Source organism: Drosophila subobscura, chromosome E (assembly GCF_008121235.1).
Source record: "Drosophila subobscura isolate 14011-0131.10 chromosome E, UCBerk_Dsub_1.0, whole genome shotgun sequence".
Classification (NCBI taxonomy): domain Eukaryota; kingdom Metazoa; phylum Arthropoda; class Insecta; order Diptera; family Drosophilidae; genus Drosophila; species Drosophila subobscura.
This window is the reverse complement of record NC_048531.1, coordinates 19,730,671-19,757,933: the sequence shown is the minus strand read 5'-3', so window position 1 is coordinate 19,757,933 and position 27,263 is coordinate 19,730,671. Positions and strand designations below refer to the sequence as shown.

The 27,263-nt window shown below is 49.5% G+C and overlaps 2 protein-coding genes across 4 annotated transcripts in view; one reads left to right on the top strand and one right to left on the bottom strand.

The window, feature by feature from the left end:
* Window positions 1-5,182: 5,182 nt before the first annotated feature.
* Window positions 5,183-6,752, bottom strand: LOC117889976 (serine protease grass-like). Its single transcript, XM_034794556.1, has 6 exons — window positions 6,695-6,752; window positions 6,436-6,613; window positions 6,170-6,377; window positions 6,076-6,118; window positions 5,821-6,020; window positions 5,183-5,762 (listed from the first exon to the last, which is right to left on the bottom strand). Exons 1-6 carry the CDS (start codon window positions 6,748-6,750, stop codon window positions 5,350-5,352), a joined length of 1,098 nt encoding a protein of 365 aa, XP_034650447.1. The 5' UTR covers window positions 6,751-6,752; the 3' UTR covers window positions 5,183-5,349.
* A 3,125-nt stretch (window positions 6,753-9,877) lies between these two features.
* LOC117890348 overlaps window positions 9,878-27,263 on the top strand; it is a 36,414-nt gene continuing 19,028 nt past the window's right edge. Inside the window, exons 1-4 of one of the 3 annotated variants that reach the window (XM_034795141.1) lie at window positions 9,879-10,410; window positions 14,337-15,287; window positions 17,393-18,254; window positions 18,489-19,236. In XM_034795141.1, the coding sequence (XP_034651032.1) occupies window positions 14,433-15,287; window positions 17,393-18,254; window positions 18,489-19,236 (2,465 nt within the window). In that variant the 5' untranslated portion in view covers window positions 9,879-10,410; window positions 14,337-14,432. Of the gene's footprint in view, window positions 10,411-14,336; window positions 15,288-17,392; window positions 19,237-27,263 lie in introns of all 3 variants that reach the window. The other 2 variants (XM_034795140.1, XM_034795139.1) reach the window with 2 other exon arrangements.

The window sequence follows — 27,263 nt, the reverse complement described above, 5'->3', positions numbered from 1 at the left end:
CTTTTAGTAGATGGTCGAAGATGGTCGAAGGCAAGGTCAAGGTCTTCAATATCCTCAAAAATTATGAAAAAAATTTTATATCACTCTGTAAGTGTTATGACAGCTCGTTGACGAATGACTTCATATTATTTAATTGCAAGAAGTCCCAGAAAGCTACGCGATTGTCTCTGAGAGTATAGGGGTATACAGCTAAAGTTTGCAAGAACGCATGTGGCTGAGCTGTGTCGCAGTGACAAAAAAATACTTTTGACTGATGAGTGTAAAGTTGTATAATATGGTAAGAAATAACAAAAAGAATAGGTTTGGCGTTCACAGACATCAGATTAGTGTTCAAATTCTTGAAAAAAACTTTATTGGGCATGTTGGGCTGATCCTTATGAGCTCCAGTCCACATGAAGTGGTACTTCCTAGCCTCCTAGTTGGAGCCTTTTAGAAAATTGTGTGGGCCAGCATGCTTTTTCATACATTACATTCTTATTCCAGTTGAAAAAAACCTTTGAAAAGGAGCTTTCAACAAGATAATGATCCGAAATACTCAAGAAAGCTCGCCAACTGGGTGGTGAAATGGGGTTTCATCTGAAAAGATCGGCGTTTTTCGATGTTCAAATCAGTCCCTGGATCTGAATGTTATCAAAATATTATGGGGAAATGCCAAATGCATTATAATAAATGCAATTCCGGCATCCAGAGTAAGGTTAGAGCCAGTGGTTGAAAAAGGAATGGCTAAAATCCTATTGGAGCTTGGGCAGGACCTTATTAATTCCTTCCAGGCGGGAGGAAGGAAGTAACTAAATCAAAATTATTTAAAAACTAAATATTAAACATCAAGAAACATTTAGAATATGACAGATAGGTATTAACTTAAGTTTCGGTTTTTTTTCGATTTTCAAAAAATTCACTACTATTTCATTGAACAGCAGTTTTCATGGGTATTTTTGTAAAGTCATGTAAATCAAGAAGATGGAATGCAATTAATCCAAAATTCTTTCTGGTTCGTAATGTGTACATTCCAGGCTTTCTAAAAAGGTATCACTTGTTTAATTTGGATGATTGAAAATGTCTTAAAAATAGTTTTGAAAGTGGTGAGGTGCGGCACTACTATTTCATTGAACACAGCTGTACATAGCTCGTGCTCGTGCTGGTAGTTCCGGGAATTGTGGGTGGCGTGGTGTGCCGCTCCTCTTGTTTCTGTCGCCGCTTTAAAGGCTACTTTGGACGGCAGTGTGGCCAAATGTTCGCTTTAAATATTTACCGCCATGGAGAGCCAGGAGCGGGCTCATAAATATTTAGGAAGCTGGAAGCGAAAAAAAAAAGATGAATGGAGCTGGTGATGGGACGGTGGGACGATGGGACGAGGGGGGGGGCTGCGGAATAAATTGTTAACACGCATGTGCCGCGAAAATAATGCGAATGATGAAAATTAACTGAAAAGTTTATTAAATATGCAACAGCGAGAAACGCGTGAAGAGTGCGGGGGACGGGGGCGACTGGAAATGGAAATGGGAGTGAGTGGCAGAAGGGAGGAGGCATAAGGCAGGAGGCAACTGACGAAGGAGAAATAATGAACGTTGAATGTTTAAACAAAGCGAAGGTCCTAGACAATGCCGGCGCGCACACTGGGTGGGGGTGGGAGAGTGGCTGCCACGGCCGTGCGGCATTCAAATCTAGGCTACAACTTTGCTTAATGCAATAACCGTGTTAGGGGCACGCCACAAGAAGCAGGACAGGGGCTAGGACGAGCAGGGGCTAGGTGGAGTGGAGTGGGGGGCGCACATGTAAATGGGAACACGGCAGCAGCAATTCCCTGGGAAGTCAAGACAGCGACACACACACACACACGCACACACACACACACACACCAAACTCTAACACCCACACACAGAGGCAGAGGAAAATGGATCCATTGTGAGGCAACAAACACAATCAAATGCATTGGCCTACGGATACGGCCATGTTGCCAACAATGAGAATTCGCCACGAGAGTGGTGGAGGAAGAATGGGAGTGGGAAAGGGAAAGGGACAGGGAACGGGAAAGGGACCACTGGCAGGGCAGCACAGCGGGCTACTCCTCTCTGTCATTCAAACATTTCTGAACTTACGCTGCCCGTTGAGGTATCCCCAGCCCTTAAAAGAGATGAACACCATTTACCATAGACAGACCTAAATTTTATCTCTTCTATTTATACATTTTGCTTCACTTCCTTACCCAGGAATTCACACGGACATCGCATGCGATGGGTATCAAGCTCTTCGAATACCTCTGCACTGCCACTGCTTCTGCTTCTGTTTTCCCCCTCCCCATTCCTCTGCCCACGCAACACTTTCAAGCTTGTTTATTTTTATTTCCCTGCATTCGGCGCTCCCATCACCTCCCATTCCTCGCCGGGTTCCAGTTCCAGTTCCATTCTGATTCACGCTCAACTGGCAGAATGATATATGTGCCTGGCATGCGTCGCCTGTTGTTATATTTCTGGCCCCGACTCTGACTTATGATATGGCCTCTGCTCCGCCCCTCCCCTCCCCTCACCTCTCCTATGTGGCATGAATTATTGTCGCTGTGTGCAATTTTCAATTTCATAAGAAGCCAAACGCCCGCTAGATGTTGGATGTTTCCCATAAACGATTCCCATAAACGCTCCCTAGCAGCACTTTTTCGGTTCCTTCTCCGAAGTGGAGTCGGATCCTCTCCAGGGGCTCGGCTAATTGCCAAAGTTGGCCCCGAGAGCTTATCGGCGGCGGTAAGTAGATTGGTTCTGCCCATCGACTGGAAGCTACAAAATATTTAAATTTCCACAAATAAAATATATTTTGTATCATTATACCTTAGCATGCGCAATCAGCAAGGGGTGGGCGTTCCCTGCTCCTCCTCCTCCTGCTCCTCCTGCTCCTGGCCGTGATCCTAGTCCTATTTCTGCGCCCGGCTCCTGGCTCTGTCTCTGGCTTCCTGCCAGCCTGCCGATTTAATTCGTTTGCATAAATTTCCATTGTTTTTTCTTGTTGTTGTTGCTTTGGTGGGTCACAAAACCGAGTCCTGCGGCTTTTTTATGCCTTCTATGTCGGGGGTTCCTTCTCCTTCTGTTGCCTGCATGCTCCATGGCTCCATTTTGTATTATGTTTTTGTTTTGCGTTGCGTTGCGAAATTCGATTTTAATGTGCTGGCAAATGCTTTAAATATTTGCCTGTCCTCTGGGGGCTCTTGGGGGATGTGCTCGCAGCTCCACCGACTTCCCATTTTGGGAGAGTAATTGTCAATTACGCTGAGAGTTGGCCATCTTTAAGTTGATCAATAATTCATTAGGCGTTTGTTTCTGCCTGGCCTCTGGCCTCTGGCCCCTGACCCTTGCCCTCACGCCCGACCGCTGACCCAGCTGCTGGACTGCTGTGGTTCTTCTGCTCCTCGGAGGGTCATAAATCATCATTTATATTATTAACAAGGGATCAAAACAGACAAGCCAAACTCTCTCTCTACACACGGAACACACACAGACACTCAACGGAACACGGGAACACTTTCATATGCATATGCCAGAGTGCATATGTGGCTGTGGCTGTGTGTGTGTGTGTGTGTTTGGTGTGTGCGTGTTAACCGGAAACCAGAACAACCGCAAACGACAAGGGAGTGGGTCCGCCCGTCCGCTCCGCCGAAACGAAGGGCTTCTTCTCCTGCAGCGATAGCATCGAAAGCGATGTTGGGGCTTGGAGTTTGGAGGTGCTGCTGGACTTGGCGAGGGTGTGAGGTGTGGCTCTCGCCAAAGTGTAGCATATTTATGGATGCCGCATCCTGTCCGGCCACGGTCACGGGAAGTGAGTCAGTCAGCACAGTCATGGCTAAAAGTCTGCGCTTCGCTTGAATACAGTCAGTCAATTGGTTCTGTTTATCAGTGACGGTTTCCCACAATTTCTTCCGGGCACTGGGGTATAGCAGCGATATAGCACCGATCAGCGGAAATCAGAGTGAAATCCAAGCTCTGTGAGTCACTGTTCTTTCTGCCAAACTAATAAATGCCCTCACTCACTGTGTCAGAGTCACAGTCCGGAGTCTGAATCACTTTGCATCGCTCTCTCTATTACTCTCCTTCTCCTTCTCTCTCTCTGTCTCACTCATTGTCTCATCTGTCTTTCCACTGCTCTCTCTGTGTGTGTGTGTTTGTTTTTGTGATGGACTGGAGGTATGTAACTCCCGGCAGCTGCTGGCCTCCTGAGCTTTGCATGTTTTATAGTTCTGACCTTAATACCTGCGGACCCTTTCACGATGAACATGAGCCGGAGATGGCGAAGGAGAAGGAGAGCTGGAACATGAGCCAGAGCCAGAGCCAGAGGCAGAGACGGAGACGGAGCGTGTGAAGTTGTTTTTGTCTTTGGGGCTGCTGGCGCTAAGCTCAAAAGCAAACACCTGAGTCCACGTACCTGCCGCTGGGGAAGCTGGAGCTTGCAGTGGATGTGGCAGTGGGATGTGAGAGTGTTGGCTGTGGTCCAGTCGCAGGAGCTTTTTCCTCCATTGTTCTGGAGTCCGAATCAATGCATTTGGGGACTTGATTAATCGATGGAGAAGAGCATTCCAAATGCAGTGCTGCTAGTGCCCGAACCCAGAGCAAACATGGCCAGCAAAGAGCCAAGGAGCATCCATTGAAAGCGTGCGGCAAGTTTTCCGGCAAACATCATGAATTATGAATATTCTAATTTGGATCTTATCGCACTCATTAACACCTGGCTGCCCTGTGGGCCCAGCCCAACACTCTTTACAAATTCTCGTCGGCCTCCGATGATGCCGGAGGATTGCATTCACGAGCAGGGGCCTAAGTGGATAAAGGTTATCTCTTGCCCACCCACAAACACACACACACAACAAGTGGGGCATACTCACATGGCACTTCCTTTCCGGGCTTAGTTCAGTGTGTCAAGGTGCAGCAAGAGGCGCAGACCAGAGAGGAGGCAGAACGAATACGAATTCGAGTACGAGTACGAGCATGGCCAATTTGCAGTTGTCAATTGGCAATTACCAATTGCCGTTGAACAGTTTTCGGCTTAAATTGAAAGCCTTACAATCGCAGCTCGGGCATGTAATGAAATAATGAAACAAAGTGCTACTCCGGACAAAAGCTGTGGCTGTGGCTCTGTTGCCCTCGGGCAGGCGACAGATGAGAAGGACGCGCCGGAGATGGAGGGCACTTTTTCCGCTTCTGCAAAATTTTTAATTAAAATCTTTGAGCTCTTACTGTGCGTACTTAATTAATTGCGCTCGAGTGGCCGTTCAGGCCAGCGGGCCGAAAGGATTCAATGCCCCCCGGTGGCGAGAATGGCCCGCAGGTGGTGAGTGAGCAGCAGGATTCATCCTATTCTCGATTGTCCTCATGACTGCGCCATCTGCTTCGTGATCCAAGGCAGGAACGCCCCCACGTCCGTGTACACCCCCGGGGAAGAACCCACACCGCACTGACTCGGTCCATAGCTGATGATCCCCGTCTGCACGAAGCGCTGCTGTCCGTAGTACCTGAATGCATAAAGAAGAGGGCCGCCAGAGTCGCCGCTGCAGCTGTCTTGCCCGTCGGTAGACGTACAGATCTGATTCTCGGCGAACGCGTTCTTCGGGTACGCATTGACGCATTCCTGCAGGAGAAGACGGTTGACAGACGCCTCCCTGGGCACATTGGAGTAGGCATTGCTCTCAGTGCGTCCCCAGCCAGTCACCCGGTAGACCAGCTGATCGCGGACGTCCCTCTGCAGTTGCTGATTCAGAGGCAGGCAGATCGGATTGATGTGGGCTGCAATGCTGAGAATGTTCAGGGCAGATTCGTGCCATTCGTGATTGACTTGTCTTACCAGCGTACTCCACGTCCCTGTCCAGCTTTATGAGTGCTAAGTCGTTCTGGGTGAGGTTATTCGGGAATCCCTCGTGCACGATGATCTTCTCGATGCCAATGTCCTCGGGGGGCGGCTGGCACCGTACCTGAGAGCCCACGCCCACCATGGTGCAGTCCACTTCCGTGGATAAGTCGTGCTCTCCCAATCGAATCGAGACTCTGTTGCAGAGTCCGACCTTGTCAGTTTTGGAATGTTTGAAATAAGTCTACTCACGGATTTTCCCTGCTCATACAATGCGCTGCAGTTAGGAGGAAGCCTAGAAGAGAGGCTCAGAGGTTGTGCCACGAGAAACGGGGACTCTACTTACGCTTCGAAATGAGTGTGGCTCCGCATTGGAACTGGCTCCTGCCCTCCGACATACCCTCGTACCTCAGAAGGGCCATCCAGGGTCGCGAGCCCATTTTGACCTCTTGCCCATGCGCGACCTTGGCCAACGAGAATTTGCCGCACTCCGTCTCGTTCCTCAGCATCGCCAGTCCAGTGTCATTGATTTCCTCCTCGCAGCACACAAAGGTCTGCCAATAATCTGGTTATTCCATCAAATTCTCGTACCCGTACAGCCGCTCGACTCACCTTTCGCTCCTCCGAACAGCCAGCGTGATTCCAGATGTACTGCTCCCTCTGGGTGAGCTCGTAGCCGGCGCGTTTTCTCTGTACGATCGCTTTGATGGGCGGACATCTCAGGTAGTGGATGCAACGCCCAGGCCGGTCCTCGAAGTTGCTGCAATAGTCTGCATCTGCAAGAATCGTAACAAATGTTGTGAGCGGTGAGTGACCGACTATCAGCGATGCGCCGAGACCTCGCTTACTCATTCGGGCTTCCTGTCCGCTTCCAACAAGAGCTGCCAGCAGGCAGAGCGTCAAGCGCCTCCACAGACGGCCGATCATGTCGCCAGAGAGGTTTGAAAGAAACTGAAAGAAGCGATCGCAAAGCTTTGGCAAAGCTAGACTCGAAAGCTCTACTCATGCATGAACAATTCCGCATTCTGTTTACTCTCTCCCTCTCTCTCTCTCTCCGCTTCTACTTCTTGCGCTGTCCACCTCTTTGACTTATCACCGGTACACACGGGCAGTGGAAGCTTCGGCTAAGCTAAATTCGAAAGCTCTCTACTCATGCATGAACGATCCTGCACTCTGTCTACTCTCTCTCTCTCTCTCTCAGCCTACAGTTCTGTCTTATCGGCATTTGGCAAACGACCAACGTTTAGTAAACTGAAACGTTTTCCATTCTGAGAGTCGACTCTCTACAGTGTGTCGCTCCAGCCTCGAGCCACCGGTACACCGGCCCAGGGGAGTGAAGGCGAATGCTTTCAGCACGAAACAAGTGTAAATCAAATAAAACCTAATAAAATATATGTATAAAGGGGCGAGCGCAGGTTGCCGCACAGCCACCCGCCCTTTCAACCGAGCAGCCATGCCACCCTCCCACTTAAAACACCCACACAACACACACACACACACGCATCCAGATGCGTCCACACAATGCCCCACATGGGCATGGCAAAAGAAAAAACCATGCGACAATCAGGAACACGACCATAGGTTACCCTGTACTTGGGGGCGGACGGATGCGGGGACTGAAAACACTTTCTTGCGTCTGCCTGTTGCCAAGTCCGGCACACCCTTTCTGTCTGCACGAATAGCGGGTGTAAAAAGGGAAAACGAAACCTGAATGGCAAACGAATTGAAGTCAGCAATTTTATGTTTTATTGCAATTCTTTCCTTTCACTCTCCTTTCGCCGGCATCCCATCCCAGATTCTATTTTACGGTTACCTAGCACTCCTTCGACTACCCCGCTTCCCTCTCCCATTGGCCATGGTTTGTCATAAAGGGGCTTCACGGGCAAGGGCACTGGCGCGGGCACGGGCACACGCCGGCAGTAGGTGTGGATGCGTGGATGCCTGGATCCGTGGATTCCGATTCAGATACAGCCATTTGCCATGCACTGGCATCAAAAGGAAAAACCTGCCTCGAAGCGAAAAGCGCTTAAATCGAAGGATTTTTTGTGGGCCTGCCTGGTGATGCGTCTGGCTGCTGCACGCATCCATCCCATCCCGCAGTGCCCCTCACGACCTGCGCATATGTCATAAATGGGGTCTGGGTCGCGGGGTCTGGTCCCCTGCAAGGACAGGGTTGTACAAGCGAAATGGAAATGGTTCTGTAATACCCTCACCAGCGGGCATAGTCCTGCGGGCCAGATGGGGCAGGGACTACAACGGCTTGCCCCCGGCTGGCAACGGCAAAAACTTCTTGTTTATTCCTTTATCGGGCTTTCTGCGGCAAGTGAGCGCTGCAATTGTGAGGCAGTTATAGATACGGATATCTGTCCAAACACATGTATCCGCCTCAGCCTCCGACTCCGCCCCCGCTCCCGCTCCCGCATGCGTGTGCGTCCGTGCTCGGGGAGGTATTCAGGCGTGTTTAGGTTTCTCCATTGAAATTATTTCTCTTCGATGGGTTTTATGGGCAAAAGGGAACGAATTGTTTTGAAGCGGGGCATAAATTATGGAAAATTGTTTTACATACATAATTTATGGCTGGCAACATAAAAGTAAATTCAATAAATGGTTACAATCGCTGGGGCCTCATCTATCTGGAGAGAAACCTCAAAAATGTCCCATTCTTGTGGCTCGAATGGAAGGCCATGGAAATGGAAATGCAAAACCCACTAAAAACACCAATAAATAACTAATAAATGTTCGATCCCAATTCAATTTTCGCTGGCAATCCATAAATTATTTTTCATTGCGGGTGTCGAAAGTTGAATTAAATCCAAATTTCGTTTGTGATAACTTTCCGAGTAACTGTTCGATTCGTTTGCTCCATGAGGAGGTTCCGCCTCCTCTCTTCTCTCTGCCTTTTATCGGGGATCACAGAGGCTTCTCACGCCCCGGCCATAAAACTTTTATATCAACTTATGTACACTTACAACGGCCATTATAACGCATTAAACATAAACGCTGCTTCATGGACTCTCGTATGCCGACATGCCTCGTCCCTCCATGACACCATGCCCCCTTCCTGTCTGCTATCTAATTGCCAAAGCCCGGCAACTTCCACACACACTCTACCACACACACACATACACACACACACACAGACACATCCAATGAATGGGCTTGGTCTTGGCCCGCAAAAGCCCTGAGCGAAAGCCAAACGGAAACTTCAGAATAGGGCCCAGGCAATAAATCATTGGCGATGACTGCTCCGGCCCCTGCCGCCCCCCTCCCTGCCTCTCCAGCCACTGCTGCAACCTCATTGAACATTAAAATAATTGCAGTGCAAAACTTGGCCAATGATTGTTCTCTGCTGTTGTGCACTTCGTGTTCATTAATGATAATTAAAAAAGTTTCTCCGATCCGGGAGGAGTCCAGGCGTCCAACCCCAAGCCTCAGGCAGAGCTGGCTGTGAGGTAGATCCATTAAAAATAATGCCATAGTTCACTAAACTGCATTATCCGTATGGAATCAGTGCGAAAGAACACTCAAAGCCAAACCCAATGCCAGAGTGTGCTAAACTGCATAATCATATGGAATGGAATGGAATCGATGCCGCATCCGTATCCGTATCTGAGAGATGGATTGAGCAGCTTGTTGCTCAATTTCCAGCACTCACAGAAGGGGCCTGCGGGCGCCTTTCTGTCAAAGAGACGAATGCAATTGCAGCAGTCATATTTCATTGCTGCCCCAAAAGTAGGCAACATCCAACATCCCATCCTCTGGCTCCAGCTGCTGCTCCCGCTCCGCCTGCTCCCGTGTTTCCAGCTCCTTGTTGTTTTGCCAAATGTAAACAAACATTTCTCACTCCCCGAGAGACCGGGAGAGGCCGGGAGAGAGAGGGGAGGGAAATTCCTGGAAGCACGTGCAGCTTCTGAGATTAGAGAAGGAGGACTCCTCTGCGCAGACTCACCATTGGGAATGCCGAGCGCAGAGCGTGTCCGTGTTGGGTTTCGCGGCTTCCACTAAAGTCAAGTTCGCATTGAAAAGTCTTTGTTCCATCCGGCGGCAGTCAGTTCGTGTTGTCCGCCGGAGTAGACAGACCTCAGAGCCCGCGAGTCCCGGCCTCATGTCGAGCGTGTGTCCCCGAAAGATGCGAGACTTTTCCGCCAGAGACAATTGAGAAGCCCAAAAGCAGTGCACGTGTCTGTGGAAAGTGAAAACCCTAACAGCAATAAAGGAAGCCGCAAATCAAACTGAAATTCTCCTGCGAAGGCCACAACCAGAACCAGCGGCAAGTCGTGTGTGCGTTTGTTTCAAATTGTGTGCTCACTCGTACCTGCCCCCTTGCCGCACTTGCGGCACTTGATAGCTTTGACATTGGCGCCACATTTGCATCTAGCCGTGGGGCAGGTGTAAATATTCATTCGTCCCGCTGGGCGAAGAGTGGGTGCAGCTGCTGCTGTTGCTGCTTTTAGCATAATTAAGGAAGAGGAAAAACTTGGCCAGAGCCTTGAAACTTTCAAGAGATCGGTGCCGTCAAAGGCAGCAGCTTTAAAGGCCGGACTGGAGTGGAGCGGACCACTGCTGCCTGTGGACGTGAACGGAAAGGTGAGTTGTACCACGGGCCACTCAACCCTTTCCGCCTGGCCGCGTTTGCTTTGGCCAAGTTAGCGGCGTGTTTTGGAGTTGGTTAATTGAAGAATTGAATGCAAGCAGCCCACCAGCAGCCACCCCAGTAGCTCCAGTTGCTGCATGAAAAGTTAAATTGAGTATTGCAGTCGCTGAATCAACGCTTCTTGTGGCAAGAGGCAAGAGGTTCAAGCGATTCAATGAGGATTAGGACCGGCTCGGCTTTGCCTCAGGAGTCAATTCCCAGCACTACCCTTGGCTTGGCATAACAAATCCCCTAACTACTGTTGCTAGCAGTAATCCCTACTCACTGTTTCAACATCTTTCTTTCTGCTCAAAATCGAAACGAAACGAAACGAAAGGAAGCGAAGAACAGGAAATGAATCCTTGGAATGGCTTAAGAGATCGCCGCATCGTTGCCTACTTTTCGGCTGCGAGCCGGGAAACTTTTTAAGTGCCCCAGCAAAAGGCGCAGAATTAAATTAAAAATGGGAAGCTGCTAGGGAAAATACCAGGGAATCGGCTCCCGCCTGCCCCGACTCCCGTGTGCAAATAGAAGAGGACTCCGGCTTCAAATTGAATTTAAGGAGCATAGTCCTGGTCCCTGGTCCCTCGTCCCTAGTACAATAGTTAAGCGGAAATGTATGTCCCTGGGGGCATGCCTTGACGGAGCAGCAGAGCCTGGAAGTGTGTCAAAAGTACGTAAAACCGGCTAAGGGAATCAATCGAATCGAAGACGAAAACGGAGACGGAGACGGAGACGAGGGAGAAGCAAAAAACCAAACAGCCACGAGCCATAAAAATGGGCCAAGACGAAGGGACGACGAAGTAAACGTCAAAAGAAATTGAAATGGGACTCAAGCAAAAACTACTTTGTTTGCGATTAGCACTTGGCCGGATTATTGGCGTGAGAGGGGGGGTGTGGAGTGGCACAGGGCTCTATGGAGGGAGGGGGGTGCTGGAGCGTTTGCAAAGAGGAAATGAAATGTGTGTCAATATATTGATTGAATAATGGTCTACATATTGACAAACAACTCAAAAGGCACTCGACAGGCAGAGTTGCCAGTCCCGCAGTCCCCCTCAGTCCTCAGACCGAGGACTAGAGACGAAACCCAGTCAGGCATGAGAGGCCTAAGGGGGTCTCTCGGCAGAGACTCGGCACACACAGGAAGCGGAAGCGCCCGCACACGCACACGCATAAGGAGAGACACACACCCACACACACATAGTCATTGGCAGAGTCGCATGCGAGAATATGTCGAATCGGCAAATGCAAAGTGAGACATCAAAAGCGTTTCGAGTGCGTCGTCATCAATGTAAAGCAGCTGCCAGTAAAGGCACGCCCAGATGAAGCTGTCCATGTCGATCCCCAAGACGATGATGATGATGGTGATGGTTCGGAGGATGCTCAAGATGAAGAAGTTGCCTAGACGAGAGATGGGGCCAGCAGAGTAGAGCAGTCTCCGTCTCCGCTCTCGTTGTGTAACACGTGTTCCTTTAATTAGATAAAGTTTGTTTGCATTACAAACATACTGGCAGCAATTTGCTTGCTCTGCACTGCTGATGCTTTTGCTGCTGCTGCTGCTGTCGATGGCAATGCCTCGACTCCAATTCTCCTTCAATCCAACTTTTTTTTTTCTTTCTGGCAAATTCCCCAGCGGGGGAGCTGGCGAAAAAGTTTTCCGCTGCCATTCTGGGCCATGATTGACTGACGCACGTCTAGTCAAATAAAAATATAAATAAAAATGAAAATAGAAAATAAAAAGCGAACAAAATATCCCATAGAATCATGGAACGTCTCCCGCTCTCTGTGAATATTTATGTAAATAATTTCATTGAATGCCATGCTGCAGAGAGCTGCACAAAAATTTTGCTCATTTGCGTGACGTTTTCGCAGGGGGGCTGTGGGCTCTTCAGAGTTTTCTTTATCGCAGGGCCAGAACTTTGGATAAATATTTGCATTTGGCTCTGGGGATGGTGGCGTCCGCTGCTTATTTGTGTTTTTCCCCCGAGATGTTTCTCTCAGCTTTAAGGAATTGAGGAAATTTCTGATTGCGGAATAATTTTCAATTTTAATTTCGAAGCTGCTGCAAATCCAGGGGAATCGGGTCACATTATACTCATGTATGCAACTCTCAACAAAATGCATATTTAACGAGCTGCGGGCCGGGACACTGCCATGCCACATATTGCAAATCCCCACAAAGGCCCACCGCACAAAGCCTTTTAAGATTTCAAGGCTTTTCTTCGGATTTTGCCCCGCCCCGTCGAAGGCCTGTTGTTAATTAAAAGCTCACAAAAGTAGGTAACATGCATATTACACACACTCTGCCACTCACACGCCCTCCTTCTCTCAATTGTTGCACATACATACGTATTAATTTGTGCGCTTGCCACTCGACGAGGCATGCCATTGTGTGAGTGAATGAGTGTTTCCTCTGCCGTTTCTGCTGCTGCCATTGCCACTGCCCCCTGCCCACCTCTTCGACACAACAATGAAATGGCGGCCAAAGAGAATGACAACAATGAAGGCCAGAAATGCACATAAACCTGCCACACACACACACACACATGCCATACACTCGAGGAAAGTGCGCTCCGGCAACAATGAATGAATGTGTTAGCACACTAACACAAATCTTTACTTAAGCACAACACAAAACACAGAAAAAGAAAGAGAATCTTAGTTGACATTTGCGACCAAAAGTTACCCAAAGAAAAATATCAAAATTAACTCTATGAGGTATGATAGATTGAATAAATAACTAAGGAGGTTCCCTTAAATGTGGGTTAGCCACAGCCCCAATTCCTTCTTTCTGTTGCCAACACAGTCATGAGTTCAATATGCCCAACGTGCTCGACGAGCAACGCCGAGGGTACACAAGAAGAGAATGAAATAAAGAACACGAATGAAGGAAAGAAAGCAATTCAATGGTGGAAACCCACAAACACACAAAGCCCCAAAAGACGCAGAGGAAGCAGAGGAAGCAGCACAACAAGAGAGAGAGCTCGAAAGGGAGGAAGTCGCTGAGAAAGGGCCAGCGGGCGAGCGAAAAATTAGAACAGTCAAGCGCCTCAGGATATGCAACACATAAAACTTCGTCGAGTCCCAGTCCCCGTTCCTGTTCATGCGGCTTAAACTTGCCCCATTCCCAACTCTCGTTGTTGCGGCTGCTCGCTCCGTGGGTGGTGCAGACAGTGCATCCCCCCGCACCCGCTCCATCGCTGGCATCGAGTGACGTCCATGGCCAGCCATTTCCGTTTCAATGTCTCCCGCTTAGTCCGACGGCCGTTAAGCCATTTTCCCACCACTCGATGCCAGTTTAAACTTGGCTCACAGCCTACTCTCCCTCTCTCCTTCCATCTCCATTCATGAGTGGAGTGTGTGTGTGTGTGCAAGTGCGGCAAAGTTTTTCGTGACTCCTTGGGGCACGGCACATTGGTGGGGCATAGAGAGGCAGGAGGCTGCCAGAGAAACTTTGCATCGCAAACTTTTCTGCATATATTTTCCACAAAACGGAAGCTTGTTTTTCATGTCTGCTGGCTTATTTCGTTTTGGGGTTTTTCAGTTTTAGGGTTTTTCTCGGGCTTTCCCCTGCCAGCGGGTATATTCACTTAGTGGGGCGACACTCCTCTCGAAAGAGGAGAGAGCAGATCCACTCCCAGAACCTTTTTCTCCAATTTTAAATGCTTTAATCGCAATTTATCAAAATGGATGTGGATGGGGGGGTTGGATGTAGTGAGAACGGGAGAGGGGGGACTCGAAAACTTTTCCAACTGTCGAATTGGGGCATTGTAAGCGTTTAATTTGTCAGCCATTTGCTTAGTTAAAAGTTTTCCATTTACATTTACATACATTTGGATTTGTTTCATTCGCTTCTCTCGCTCCGTCTCTTTCCTTTCAGAATGCTGGCCCCGCTCCAAGTCCGACTGCGACTGCGACCACGAATCGAGTGCTCCTCTGATCCCCGCCGACGCTGAGCGATGAGGGATCGGCAAGCATGTCCCTGTCTGAACGCAATACGCCCAGCCATGGGTCTGGAGCAGGGTCGGGATTGGGATCGGCAGCGGCAGCGGGCCGCCAACGGGCGCCGCCGGATGTGGAGGAGGCCCTGTCCTCCATGCTTTGGACCCCCTACGAGCGTACGCCCATGCCCAGCTCATCGGAGGGCGAGGAGGAGGAGGAGGAGGACGATGATGAGCGCCTCAACCGGAAACTCCACAAATCGCACAGCAGCTACGAGGCCTCGGCGCTGAACCAGCCTCCCATCCAACCCCACGCCCACTCCTCCCACCTCCAGCCCATCTATGCGCACCACCCACCAGCAGTGGAGGCGGTGCCCCTGCTATTGCCACTGCCACTGCAAATGCCACTGCCACTGCCGATGCCGCTACCCCCCGTGCCTTCCTTTCCCAACTTTAGTTTAAGCGCATTCGATGCGGCAATCGCCGGCTTCGACCTGGCCAAAGCCGGACAGGCGGCCACCGCAGAGGGGAGTGGCGCAGGTGGAGGCGGCAGACGGAATCGATACTCGTTCCCCTCCTACTACGGCAGCCCGGCCCACACATTGACCCAATGGTGTTCCTCGGCGGCAACGGCCATCCAGGAGCCGCCATCCTACGAGTCGCTCTACTCGGCCCAGGACTCGACCTCCACCTCCCTCCTGGCCATGTCGAGCGTGGCTCGGCCCAGGAGCGGATCCCAGCCGGAGACCGAACCATGTGATAGATCGCAACGATCGCCAACGAAAGCAGCAGCAGCAGCAGCGGCAGCGCTAGCCGCGGCTGCTCCACTAACGGCAAATGTTCCCGCTGAGCGTCTTATGCGCTCCTTCACGGACGACTACATATCGCAGGTGAGTCCGGGGTCCCATAAAATTGTCGCCTCGCCCCCAGCCCATCTATGTACACATAAAGAGTACTTACGCTTTTAGCTGCTTAATGGGGCGCCATCAAATTTGATGTCAAGGGTTCAGCAGACATTATGTTGGCGCCGCCAAAGTCGATTGGGAGCGCAGAGTCGAACTGTCGCCTTATCGGGCCCATTGACAGCTTCCCCTCCATCTCCTTATCCACCATTCCACATCCACATATCCACACATGCCCCCTTGCAACCCAGAACCGATAAGGGCTAATGCTTCACTTAGGCCCTTAAGTGCCGCTAGCATCCCTCTGGCCGCTGCTGCTCCTCCGCCGGCAGATAAGCGCCATATGTTGCCTATCAGTATCGAATACGGAGTCGGGGGCTGTACTTCTCCTTTGTTTCCAGTCTGCACATTCATACCGTAATATAAAGTATGGAAATAGCAACCCCAGGCCGCGCCCCTACCCCTTGCATGTGGGCTGTTTCTCTCTGTTTCTGTGTATAATCCATAATTTGTTTATGTTGCGTCAGCGAGACGGAAAATTGACCGAACAAAAATGATACAAACAAAGAAAAAAAGGGACAGGGGAGAGAGTCGCGCAACCGCGGCACAGATGCGGGGCGGATCGGGGAAACTACTGAAAGTGCATAATATGCATTGCTGAACAATAAACAGTAGTCGGAAAAGTGTCAAAGTGTCGGGGAGTATTCCCGATCCGATCCAAACAGATCCGATCTGTGCCCACTGTCCAATCTGTTCTTCGTCACGGATCGCAAAGCGTAACAAGCAGGAACAAATGGGTTAAGCAGAGCTCTTCTCTTATCCAAACGCTCCCCAATCGCATATGGGTCGCTCCACAGACTTTTTATCCCCATCCTCATTGCTGCGTATGTGTCTCTGACGACTGACTCATGACGAGAGATTTATGCGAAAGAACTAGAGATGGGAGTGTGACTCCAAGTCGAGCTTGTCTTGTACAAGTAAATTCTATATAAGATATATTATTTTAAGGGATTTTCTCAATGTGCTTCCCTACAACATTAAAACATACACACAGCTAAACATTTATACTCGTGCTTATTTTAATTGATCCTCGTGCTATGCTGTGATTTTTCGTGCCTTGCAAGCACGGCCCACGCCCATCTCTAGTTGAAATCAACGTATGTACATAGCTCAGAAGCACCGTTAGGTGAGGATGAGTTTCGGTTTTCGGCTGTGCAGTTGGGTTGCTTCTGCTCTCCCCCTCTCCCACTCGTTTTGTTTCTGTGATTGCAGCCAGTGTGTGAGGCGCCGAACAATCGCAATCGTAATGCAGTCGACTGAGCAGCAGCAGCTACTCCATTAGAACAATCACAGAGTGAGTGAGGAGAGGGGACTGTGGCTAGGGCTAACAGTAAATCACATTATATTTCTGTGACGCAATTAATGCAAGTAACACAGCGTAACATAATTAGAACCCACATCTCACATCCACAACTTCTACAATATACTACTCCACATGGCCCATAACCCACATCCCATGTTTCTGGATGGGCGAGGGCGTCGGAGTCAGGGTCGGATTTAGGGTCTCGGGGGTTGGCGATGATGCTATCGTCTGTATGTTTATCCGGTGCGCGGGACGGGAGGTAGCATAGCAACAGCTTTATCAGCAGAGACCCAGGCAGGGATATCACCAACAGCACCCGCAACAGAAACAACAATTACTTGTGACGGGTTTTATGTTTATGCGTTGGCTTAATTAATTCAATTAAGCGCACATTTATGCGCCTGCCACAGTCCATGCCACAGCTCCTGCCCCACACCACCATGAGAGGGAGTCACCTTTTTTACTGGTTTCATTCCAGCTTTTGGGAAAATGGGAAAACTCCCCTTGGTAGCGGGGTTAATCCCTCAGCAATTAGCATTAATTACGATTTAAAACTTAAATCAGGGCACATCAAAAATAGGGTATGGCAGTACCGCTCAGCGCAGGCATACATATCAACATTTACATAGGTGCCGCTCACCCGCTTTACCTTTGTATGTATGGTAACTTAGCTTAAGTCTCTCTCACATGTTCTCCCTTTGACACGCTCTCCCTCGCTCTTTCTTTGTAGAATTGCGCTTCATTCACGCCAGCAATAAAGCAAAGCAGCAACAAAAGACACGCTGAATTAACAAGAGCAACGGAAACAAGGCAAAGACAAAAACAAAGTCCAGCAACGAATGCAAGATCACAACAAAGTAGAGAAAAGACAAGCAGCAGCAACAGCATCGACAAAATCGACCAAAGCAACAACAACAACAACAACGATGGCAGCGACTGCAGCAGCAGCGGAGCGAATTGCATTATCAATGAACAGAGAAGAGGCAAAGCTGGCGATGAGCACGAAATGGCAAAAGCAACAGCAACAACAACGGGAGTCGAGGAAACCAGCTCGAGAGCAGGCCGCCAGGTCACTCAACCTGTTTCCTGTGCCACTGCAGCCGGAGAGCAAGAGAGCGAGCCAGAGAGAGCCAGGGAGAGCGACAGCGACAACCACGAACGTTCCACAATCGGCCACCAGCGCCCAACGATCACTCGCTCGACAAAATTCAACGCGTTCACAACAAACGGCAGCAGCAGCGGCACAAGCGGCACCAGCAACTTTTCATTGTCGTCGGCGTCGTATAAAAACAGCAGCGACGGCATCGTGCTGCGGCCCAACAAATGTTTGGCAGAACTCGAGCGTCTGTACGCGGAATTTCGCGCGAGTGAAAGTCGATTTGAGCGGGGAGTGCGACGCCAGTCGGATATTGATAACGCCAACGTCGAGATGCGTTTGAACGTGCCAGCCAATGCAATGGCAGCGTCGCCAACTGCAGCAACAACTGCGAATGCTAATACGAATACGAATCTGAATGCTGGTGGCAGCAGCAGCAGCAGCGTGTTTCTTAATGCTCCTACAAGCAGCAGCAGCAACAACAACCACTGCGAAAGTCCTGCAGAGCAGAGCGTTAGCAACATTGCTGTGCTGTCAGCTTCTAAGTCCTGCCAGCGTCAGCCCAGTCTCACGATTCAAGTGAATAACAACAACAATACTAATAATAATAATAATAACGGTACTAACAGCAGTCGCGTCTCGGTGGCTTCGTCGTCGTCGCCCACGTCGAGCATTGTCAACAACAATAACGGTGTTTGTGTGGTGGAGATAAATAAGAGTGTGCCAGCAGCAGCAGCAGCCGCGACAGCAACAGCTGCAAAAGTGTTTAGTGCAACAAGTGTCCAAAATCAGCTAAATAATAATACAAGTCCCACTGAGGATAAGCAGCATGTTGCAACGCCACACGCGGCAGCTGCAAGCAGCAGCAACAACAATCACGTGAATGATAACAGTGTCAATATAATCAATGTGAATGCCACCACCGTTGCCAGCAGCCCTCCGCGCACCTTCACCTCCACCGAATGCCAAACGGATGACCTCGCTGCATCCCCCTCGTCCCAGCAGCAGCAGCAGCAACAGCAGCAGCAACAGCAGATGCGAACACGGGAGCAGCGACGTCGGGAGAGACGGGAACGGCGGCAGCAGCAGCAACAGCAACAGCAGTTTCCCCCGCATCACCCGAGACGCCATCATGCACCACCACCACCCCCTCCGCAGCTGCACCCGCCTCCACATCTGCACCACCCTCATCCCGCGGCCATGGGGCTGGCGCGTGCCCTTCTCCCGGACATCTTACACCCTCACTACCCGCCGCCCTACAGCGCCCTGCCGGTGCCCGTGCCCATCACAGTGGTGCCTCCCCCCTCGCAGCAGCCACCGCCACAGCAACCACCACCCCCGCCACCGCTGCCACCATCCGTGCCACCTGCAATGCTGACATCCGTGATATCTACGGTGCCCCTGCCCGGGCCGGGTCCAGCGGGTCCACCCCTCATGAGCGACGGACGCTTCACGCTGCCGCTGCCCATCATGCGCAGGTGAGTCTTCGTTTCCTCTTTCGTGAATCTCTAGCTCCAGCCCCCAACTCTTCCTGGAGCAACCTCCACCTCTGGCACCATCGATCACCCAGCAGCCATCCATCCATTCATCCGTCTGTCTGCCCATACACTGGCACTCTGCTTCGCCATTCATGCCTCCTTTGTCGTGGCATGGTCCCCGTCTCGGGTTTCGCTTCCCCATCGCTCCACCTCCCCCTCCTCCTCTTCTATTTCGACATTTTCTATTACCACACATTGCCTTTTGTCCCGCTGTCCGTAGACTCGCATGTTGTCTCTTCCTGTTTCGTGTTTCGTATTCGCCTCGGGATGGGGGACTGTGCCTCAGACGCTATAATGATGGTAATTTTTATGTCAGTAACAAATTTCTTGCATGATTTGATGCTCCTCATACTCCTCCTCCTGTTTCACATGCCACCCCTACTCCTCTCCGCTCATCTCCTCTCCTCAACGACCAGGAAGACGCACACTATGTTGTTTTTTTGGTGTAAAAATTAATTCTCATCGTTGACAGCTTCCTAGAAATTAACAAGAGAAAAACATGGAAAAGGGGGGGAAGGGAAGAGGAGTTGTCTTTAATCTAAAGTTCAACCCGAAACCCCAGGGGGTCGATGGTCGTTGGACGATGGTCGGGGGTCGGGGTTGAAGCCCCATTACTCTCTCGCGGATGGCTAGATTTCGGCGAAAAGTTTTTTTGGGGCTTTAATAACTCATTTTTATTATAATGAGTTCTGGTTTATCTGTAATTGCAGATCTAGAAGCACATCTAGAAGTACACGGCCGGCTCTTTTGGGGGGCACCGGTACTGGGTCGCAGATACAGATTCAGATATCTATAGGTACGCGAATACGTAAGCGAATCAGCAAGCGGATTGCCTTAGTCGCGGTTTCCCACGCATTTATCGTTTGAAATAGTTATCGCCATAGTTGGTGGGGGCAAGCACTGCCAGAACCAGTTTTCCCTCTGAACCGAGCTCGAACCGAATAATCGATGCCGCGTGTACTTCTCGTTCGTATCTGCAGCTGTCTTTCTCTGGCTGTGGCTGTGGCTGTATCTGACGGATGCGCGCGCTATCTGTCTAATGGCCTGCCTAAACGTCTCATTATATGGCCAGCTCTCTGCCCCCCCGCTCTCACTCAACGACTCGGCGAGAATCGCTATGAACATTTGACATTTCTGTGGCTCCAACAACGACAACAACAACGACGACAACGATAGCAGCCGCGTCAAGAGCAAACCCAAGTCGTGTTTCACAATTTTAATTGTGTTTGCCCATTGAACAATTGCAAAACTGTGTCAGAAACACCGCCATCGTATGTCTGCCTCTTTAGCCGCCTTTGTCTCCGAATGTGCGGTGGGGGAGTACTCATTCTCTGCCCTCGATTAGCATATTTTGTAGGCTCGCTGACTCCCATTTAAAACTTTGTCATAAACTTGACGCCATTTCTATTTGAAATAATGAAAAAAATGATTTAAAGATGGGGAATGCCAGCTCGCCAGCAACTCCTCTCCAGAGTCCATCCCACTCTCTAATTGGGTCGCTTAATACTGATTCCATTCCATTCGAGTGTAAACAGCAGTCCATCTCCCACTAGCCCATTCAATCAGATGATGGGGATTAGGGGTGGAGAGATATAGAGAGAGAGCGAGAGAGAGATCCAAGAAAAGAGCAACAACAAACCGCAGACATTATCTCCAATTTTAACACCTTCTCAGCCCTCGTCCCAAAATTAACATTACAAAACTCCCCGTAAACTCCCTCCACAACATCCTCTCACTTCTGTTGGCCCCAGAAAGGTGTAAAAAAAAGCGAAAGTTTTTCAGCTCGCCCCGGCTTGTGGCAGCAAAAAAAAAGCCTTTGGATAGGGGTAGAGTAGAGAGGAATCCAGTCCCCTCAAGAGGGGCCAGCAGGCGTGTTGACTCCAGGGTAAAAGGGTCGGGTCTCTGGGCCTGGTGGACCGTGCATAATCTTTAAATCATTAAATAACCGAACGAGAAAACAGCCAAAAAAAAGCATGGCCCAAACGGGGGGCCCCAAATGAAAAGCAGGCAAAATGAAACAACGAATCCGCCGCAGAGCAATAAAGAGGAAACGTGAGGCCGAAACTCACGTTGCGCCGTCACTACGTATAAATCGTTGTAATCATTTTTTGTAGCCTTTGTTTTGTGTTTCTTAGCATTTAATTTTATTTTGAAACTTGGCTAAAAGCAAAACAAAAACAGGAGTAAAGCTAGCCAAAAAGGAGGCCGAAAATAGAGATACTCTTGCAAATCTTGCAGATTGTTTTGCAAAGATTTCCGAGAAGATTTTCAGCTAGTTGTTGATGGATTGTTCCAAGGCAGATATCGATATAGGTTAAAATGCTCCTTTCTTTGTTCTCTGCTTCTCTGCACAAGAAAGAGAGATACCCGCCTTTGAGAGGGTATCACACAAGAAAAGGTAAAGCAGAAACAGAAACAGTGGCAGAGACAGAGACAAAAGAAGCAGAAAACGTGGTAATAAAATCACTTGAGAGACAAAGACAAAGAGACAGAGTGGGAGAGGGATACACCAGAGAGTGTGACAGAGACAGACAGATCGACAGAGTGCAAGTTTCTGCTTTTTTTATTGTGTTTTGTTTTATTTTTATTTTTGGCCACTTTCACTTTCGCCTTTGTATCTGTATCTGTGTATCTTTGCATCTCTGTGCGAGTGTATCTCCCGGCTAAGGTTAGCGCTTGCAGCTCGTCATAAATTTGGCTTAAAGGGGAAGCCAAAGCCAAAGCCAAAGCACTCTACTCTCTGCCCCACCTCCGACTCCGAGGCATAAATCAAAAGCAATTTGGCCGATACATAATTTTGGATTTGGGCAACGTTTTATTAATTATGGCTCTCTCTTTCTCTCGCTCTCGCTCTCGCACTCTCCCTCTCGCGAGCTAATTGCCGAAATGAACGGACGGATTACGCCGCTGACACTGAAAAGTGTCCTGTGTCTGTTTCTATGTCCCCATACCCACAACCAAGCCCAATCCAGCCCAAAAACCAGTTTGCCACAGTCCAAAAACCTCCTAAAGATACGAAATGTTCAGTGCAAAAAAGTATCTGCCAGATATCGATGATTCAACTTCAGTCTCGACTGCAGCTTCATGCAAATCCAAGAAACAGAATCAGAAGCAGAAAACAACAAAAAAAGAGACACAAAGAGGAAGAGCGAAAGAGAGGTGGAGGAGAAGCAAGACCAAAAACCAGATTTTACCCGAAAACCAATGGAAAAGCAGCCACAAGACACCAGAAGAGGTACTCCTCGAGTGGCACAGAATCTCGAAGTTGCGGAGGTCTGTATGTGAGTCTCTAACATGCCGAGCGACACTCAGAGAGGGAAATTCATTCAAAGAGTGAGAGATAGAGAGAGGGGCAGAGAGAGGGATGCTCTCCCGATCTTGGGCCTGGGGGCAGCATCCAGTTTGGATGCTGTGGCACGCATCTCCGCGGGTGACACACATTTTGCTGTAGATTCTCCTGCTGCCGGGAAATTGAGTGATTTTTCATAAGTTTTCCCCCAACAGAAAAGCCGAACCAGCCAGCACTACGCGACACTGCAACACTCCGACACTCGACACCAAATACTGTACGAGTGGCTGTGGCTGTGGCGGTGGCTGTTTCTGTTGCAAGTAGTAGAACTGACCAAACAACTTTCCAGTTTTACGGTGCCTCACGGCTTTGCTGTCGCTGCTGCTGCTGCTGCTGCTGCCGCTGCTCTGTCCTGCTCTGGCTGCAACAGCTACAACCCTGTCCTGCCCCCGAGGAATCTTTCACTGATTTCGGCCCGTGTTTGGGGTTTATTTATTTATATTTATAAGAGAATAAACACAGGGCCAGTGGAAATCAGGGGGAAACGAGTGTAGGAGTACCCTGTAATCGCTCTGCTCTCTTTCATGCAGTTTAGTTGGAGAGGGAGAGAGCTAAAAAAAGAACTTGCCAAAAGTCAATAAAGCCAATGAAGCAAAATTTTGCCACAGTCCAGGGGAATGGTAAAGGGGAAGAAGCCTGCTCCATGCCTCATTCCCCACCAAAATTGCGGTTGTATGCCTCCACCCCTGCCCCTGCCACTGCCCCTGTCCCGTGCCCATGCTCCTCCGTCTACATCTGTCTGCTTTTCGAATCTATGTTTGTATAGAAAATGAATTCGGGCCAAGTTGAAATGAGCCGGCAAAATGCAGCAGCAGCACCAGAAGAGGCAGCAGCAGCCACCACAGAAGTAGCAGCAAATAGACAGACTATAGTCGCAAACAAGTTGCCAAACGAATCTCGAAAGAGTGGACAGACAGGCAGCCAGTCGGAGACACAGACACACAGACAGATGCACGGACACAAAGACACATCCAGAGGCACAGAGAGAGAGTTGCTGTTGCTGTTGCTGCTGCTGCTGCTGCTGGTGCTGCTGTGGGATGGATGGATGGCCATTGGAAGGGCAGCCCCTGTGGCAGCCAATCTTCTGGCTTATTAAATTGTCACCCCAAAATGCGATGCATTCAATTGGATGCCACATTCGTTTGACTCGATTCAGTCGATGATTCGATGCTTGACTTCAGTTCTACTCAGATTGGACCGAAAAGAGAGCGTGGCCCAGAAAGGCAACGAAAATCTAATAGAGGAATGAGGTTGGGGGGCCTCGGCAATTGTGTCACTGCCATTAAGAGCCCCACTAATTGCGGCTAAAATTGTTTTAATATCTTTTTAACAGCCATAAATAAGCGTCTCCGCTTGGACCTTCGCTTGGGCCTGGCCTTGAGCAGTGGGAAACTCTCCCTCCCTCTCCTTCTCTGTTTGGACCTTCTTGTGTGTTGGCTTTTCAGTTCTGGCCATTACAGTTCAATGCCTCTGGCAGCAACAGCAGCGGCAGCATCAAGACAAAGCCAGGCCAACAGCTCATTGTGGATTCACATTCAGATTCTGAATTTCGCACAAAAGCCAGGCCCAAGCCAAATGCCAAAGTGAGGAGGTGCGGAGGCGAGGAGGAGGAGCACAATACAATTATTCCCATGCTGATGATGGGCATCATTTTGAAATGAGCGCATAAATAAAATACACTCGAAAGGAACTCAATCCGGAGGGGGTATCCATGAGACACCAACACGTGCCTGGCGCTGTATCTGCTGATTAACACGGGAGTATCTCTATATCTATGACTCGTATCCCGTGAAGCATTTTCCCACACCTCCCTGGAGCATCCCTGGGTATCGGTGGATCGAGTCTTTCCAGCTTTTATTTTCTATCTGTATTTTTTCTGCTGCTGCTGCTGCTGCGGTTTTAAACAAAAGTCCATAATTTATGTTATGGCTAAGCGCGGATACAGTTCTCCCTCTCTCTCTCTTTTTTAATACAATAATTTTATTTTGTTGCTTTGCGGCTTTGCCTTTTGTGCAATGAACTGGGGATTGGCATTGTGGTGGAGAACTGTGAGCAGCCAGGGGTTGAGTTCGATTGGTTTGCTGGTACAGAAATCAGCAATAAAGGTGACTCAGTGAGCAGCCACGACCCGCGTCTTGTCTACGGACTTCCTTCTCTCCAGAAGAGCCCGTTGTGGCGTTGGGAGGATCTTCCAAAACACCAAACAGGGAGTCAAGGTGATAATTACCTTTTACGAGTTTGTCTCTGTAAATCTCTCTCTCTCTCTCTGTCTCTCTCTGCCACTTTTGATCTCTGATTCATTTGAATGAGGTAATATTTGGCGAACCAGTTTCTGGTTTTTTGTTTCTGTTTCTGTTTTATGTTTTCGGGTGAAAGTTGTGTCTGTTTTCTCGCTTGTTGCGTGGTTTATTGGATTCCGTAAATCTCTTGATCGATGGTCAGCGATTGCCCACGATTAGGAGGTGGTGGGGGCAGCGGATTTCGACTATAATAATGATGTGGCCATCGAGTGGGAGAGTGGGAGTGGCAGCCCCCGCATACGCTGCCCCTGCCCACTTCCTCTGGCATTTGGAAGCCACGTATTTGACTTCAATTAACGTTTACAACAAATGCCAGGCGCTTAAATATTTAAAACCAATATGGCAAATGCGCAAACGTAATGAGGACGCACACACAGAAGGCACAAGTGGAAAGCACATTTTAATGGCAGCATTTTAGAGCTTAAACATTTACCAAAAACCAATTGCCAGACAAGTGCCACTGCTGCGAGCAGGAGAGTGTAGCATGGGGAAAGGACAGTGGCAGGGACAGGGGCAGGGGCAGGGGCACCTGATGCAGCTCCTCTTGGCAGTGCCACTGCCACTGCCACTGCCACAGAGCACTGTGTCAACTGTCAACCGCAAAATGCGCTCGCGCTAAAAAAAGGGCAGTCAGAAAAAGAATCAACTTGCAACATTCACATGCACAGCCAGCGGACACGGACCGTGGCACGAACCCGCGGGGCAACCTCTTGTATCTTTTGCACTGATTTCCATTTAAAGGGCAATGAGTTTTGGAGTTTCGTGGCTCCTCTGCCCTCCCCTGCCCACCTCCTTTTGCACCGTTTCCATCCGCTGCAAAGTTGTTGCCAAAGCTTATTTGTTCGTTGTCTGCAAATCTGCTTGCCACAAGGGTACAGGGGTGGGGCGTCGAGGGGCAACCTTTACACTGTTTATTTGTTATATTTATTTGTTGTTTTGCTCTCGGGGGCTGTGTGGTGGTGAGGGGAACGGATTTTGGCGCTTTGTCCCAACTTTAAAGTCAAAACAAAAACAAATGCTCGTTCCGTAAATTAATTAAAACATTTAACCCTGTTATCTGTGTGTGTGTGTGTGTGTGGGGACTGCTGTCTGTGTACCCATATCCTTGGAAGTGCATACATATACATATGTACATATGTACATATGATGGTATGGGATCTTTTCTTGGGATCCCTTAGCACTTGAGCAAATAAAATGCATAATTTATGGTTTTTCCTCTGCTGTAACCATCCCCCTTCCCTCTCTTATAATTACATAAACCCACACACACACTCACAGGGTAATGCTGGGGGGGGGAGTACTCTTGGAATTTGTCTTTGCCTCCCACGCGGCGTACGCCTGATGCTACCTTTTTCCGCTGAAGGGGTTGCTTGCCGCTGCCATTGCCATGCCACTCGAATGGAAATTTGTGGCAAGTGACAACTATAAATGTTGCTCAGGGACAGGGGGAGGGAAAGTGGTATGGAGGGACAGGGTGGGGACCATAATTAGTGAGCGAGAGCACTTTCCGTAAGCCACAAACTAATGGAGAAGAATGGAGATGAGCGAAGGGAATCCGAAGGCAGATTTCCTCAGATATGAGAAATGACAGCAAGAGAGAGTGAGTAGTGTGTGGAGTGATGGAGAGAGGGAGGGAGGGAGAAACCGCACGCAAGACAAAGACAAAGGCGGTAATTTGACGCAGCTGGGAAGCGGCGGCAGCAGCAGCAGCAGCAGCAGAGGCAGCAGAAGGGGCAGCTACAAACCACACAAACAATGCCTCCTCCTCCATCACTACTACTCCTCCCCCTCCTTTCAGTTGACGGCGAAAAACTAAAAGTCAAAACAAATAATTTGCTATAATAACCCAAGAAAGAGCGTGCCCCGAAACAGCTGAAGAGAGAGAGAGAGAGAGAGAGAGGGACAGAAGACAAAAGACTAAGGGAGCCAGGCAGCGGGCAAAAAAGTCGTCGAAGAAGAAGAGGGAGAAGGAGAAACAAGCGACAGCCAGCGATAGACAAGTGGAAATGAAACAAAGCCAAAGCCAAAGCCAAGCTGCAACATCTACAGCAGCAACAGCAACAGCAACAGCAACAGCAACAGCAACATACAATAGCAACAACTCTCATCTTAGCCACAAAAGCTGGCCAAGACGTAGAGAAAAACTTTCTCCGTCTCCGGCTGTGGGGCTCCTCTGCCGCTGCCGCTGCTCTACTCTGCTCCGCTCTGCCCCATGTGTGTGTGTGTGTCTCGGCCAGGGTCTTGTGTACTTTGCAAGTTAAAGAGACCCCCAAGATGGGGTTTTACCCCTTTCGAGGCAGCCCTATCCTTCCCTACCC

Coding starts and splice junctions, on each gene's coding strand:
- LOC117889976 (XM_034794556.1), bottom strand. CDS start 6,750: ATGATCGGCCGTCTGTGGAGGCGCTTGACGCTCTGCCTGCTGGCAGCT. Junction 6,378..6,435: donor GCTGTTCGGAGGAGCGAAAG/GTGAGTCGAGCG, acceptor GATTATTGGCAG/ACCTTTGTGTGCTGCGAGGA. Junction 6,021..6,075: donor TGTATGAGCAGGGAAAATCC/GTGAGTAGACTT, acceptor ACTCTGCAACAG/AGTCTCGATTCGATTGGGAG.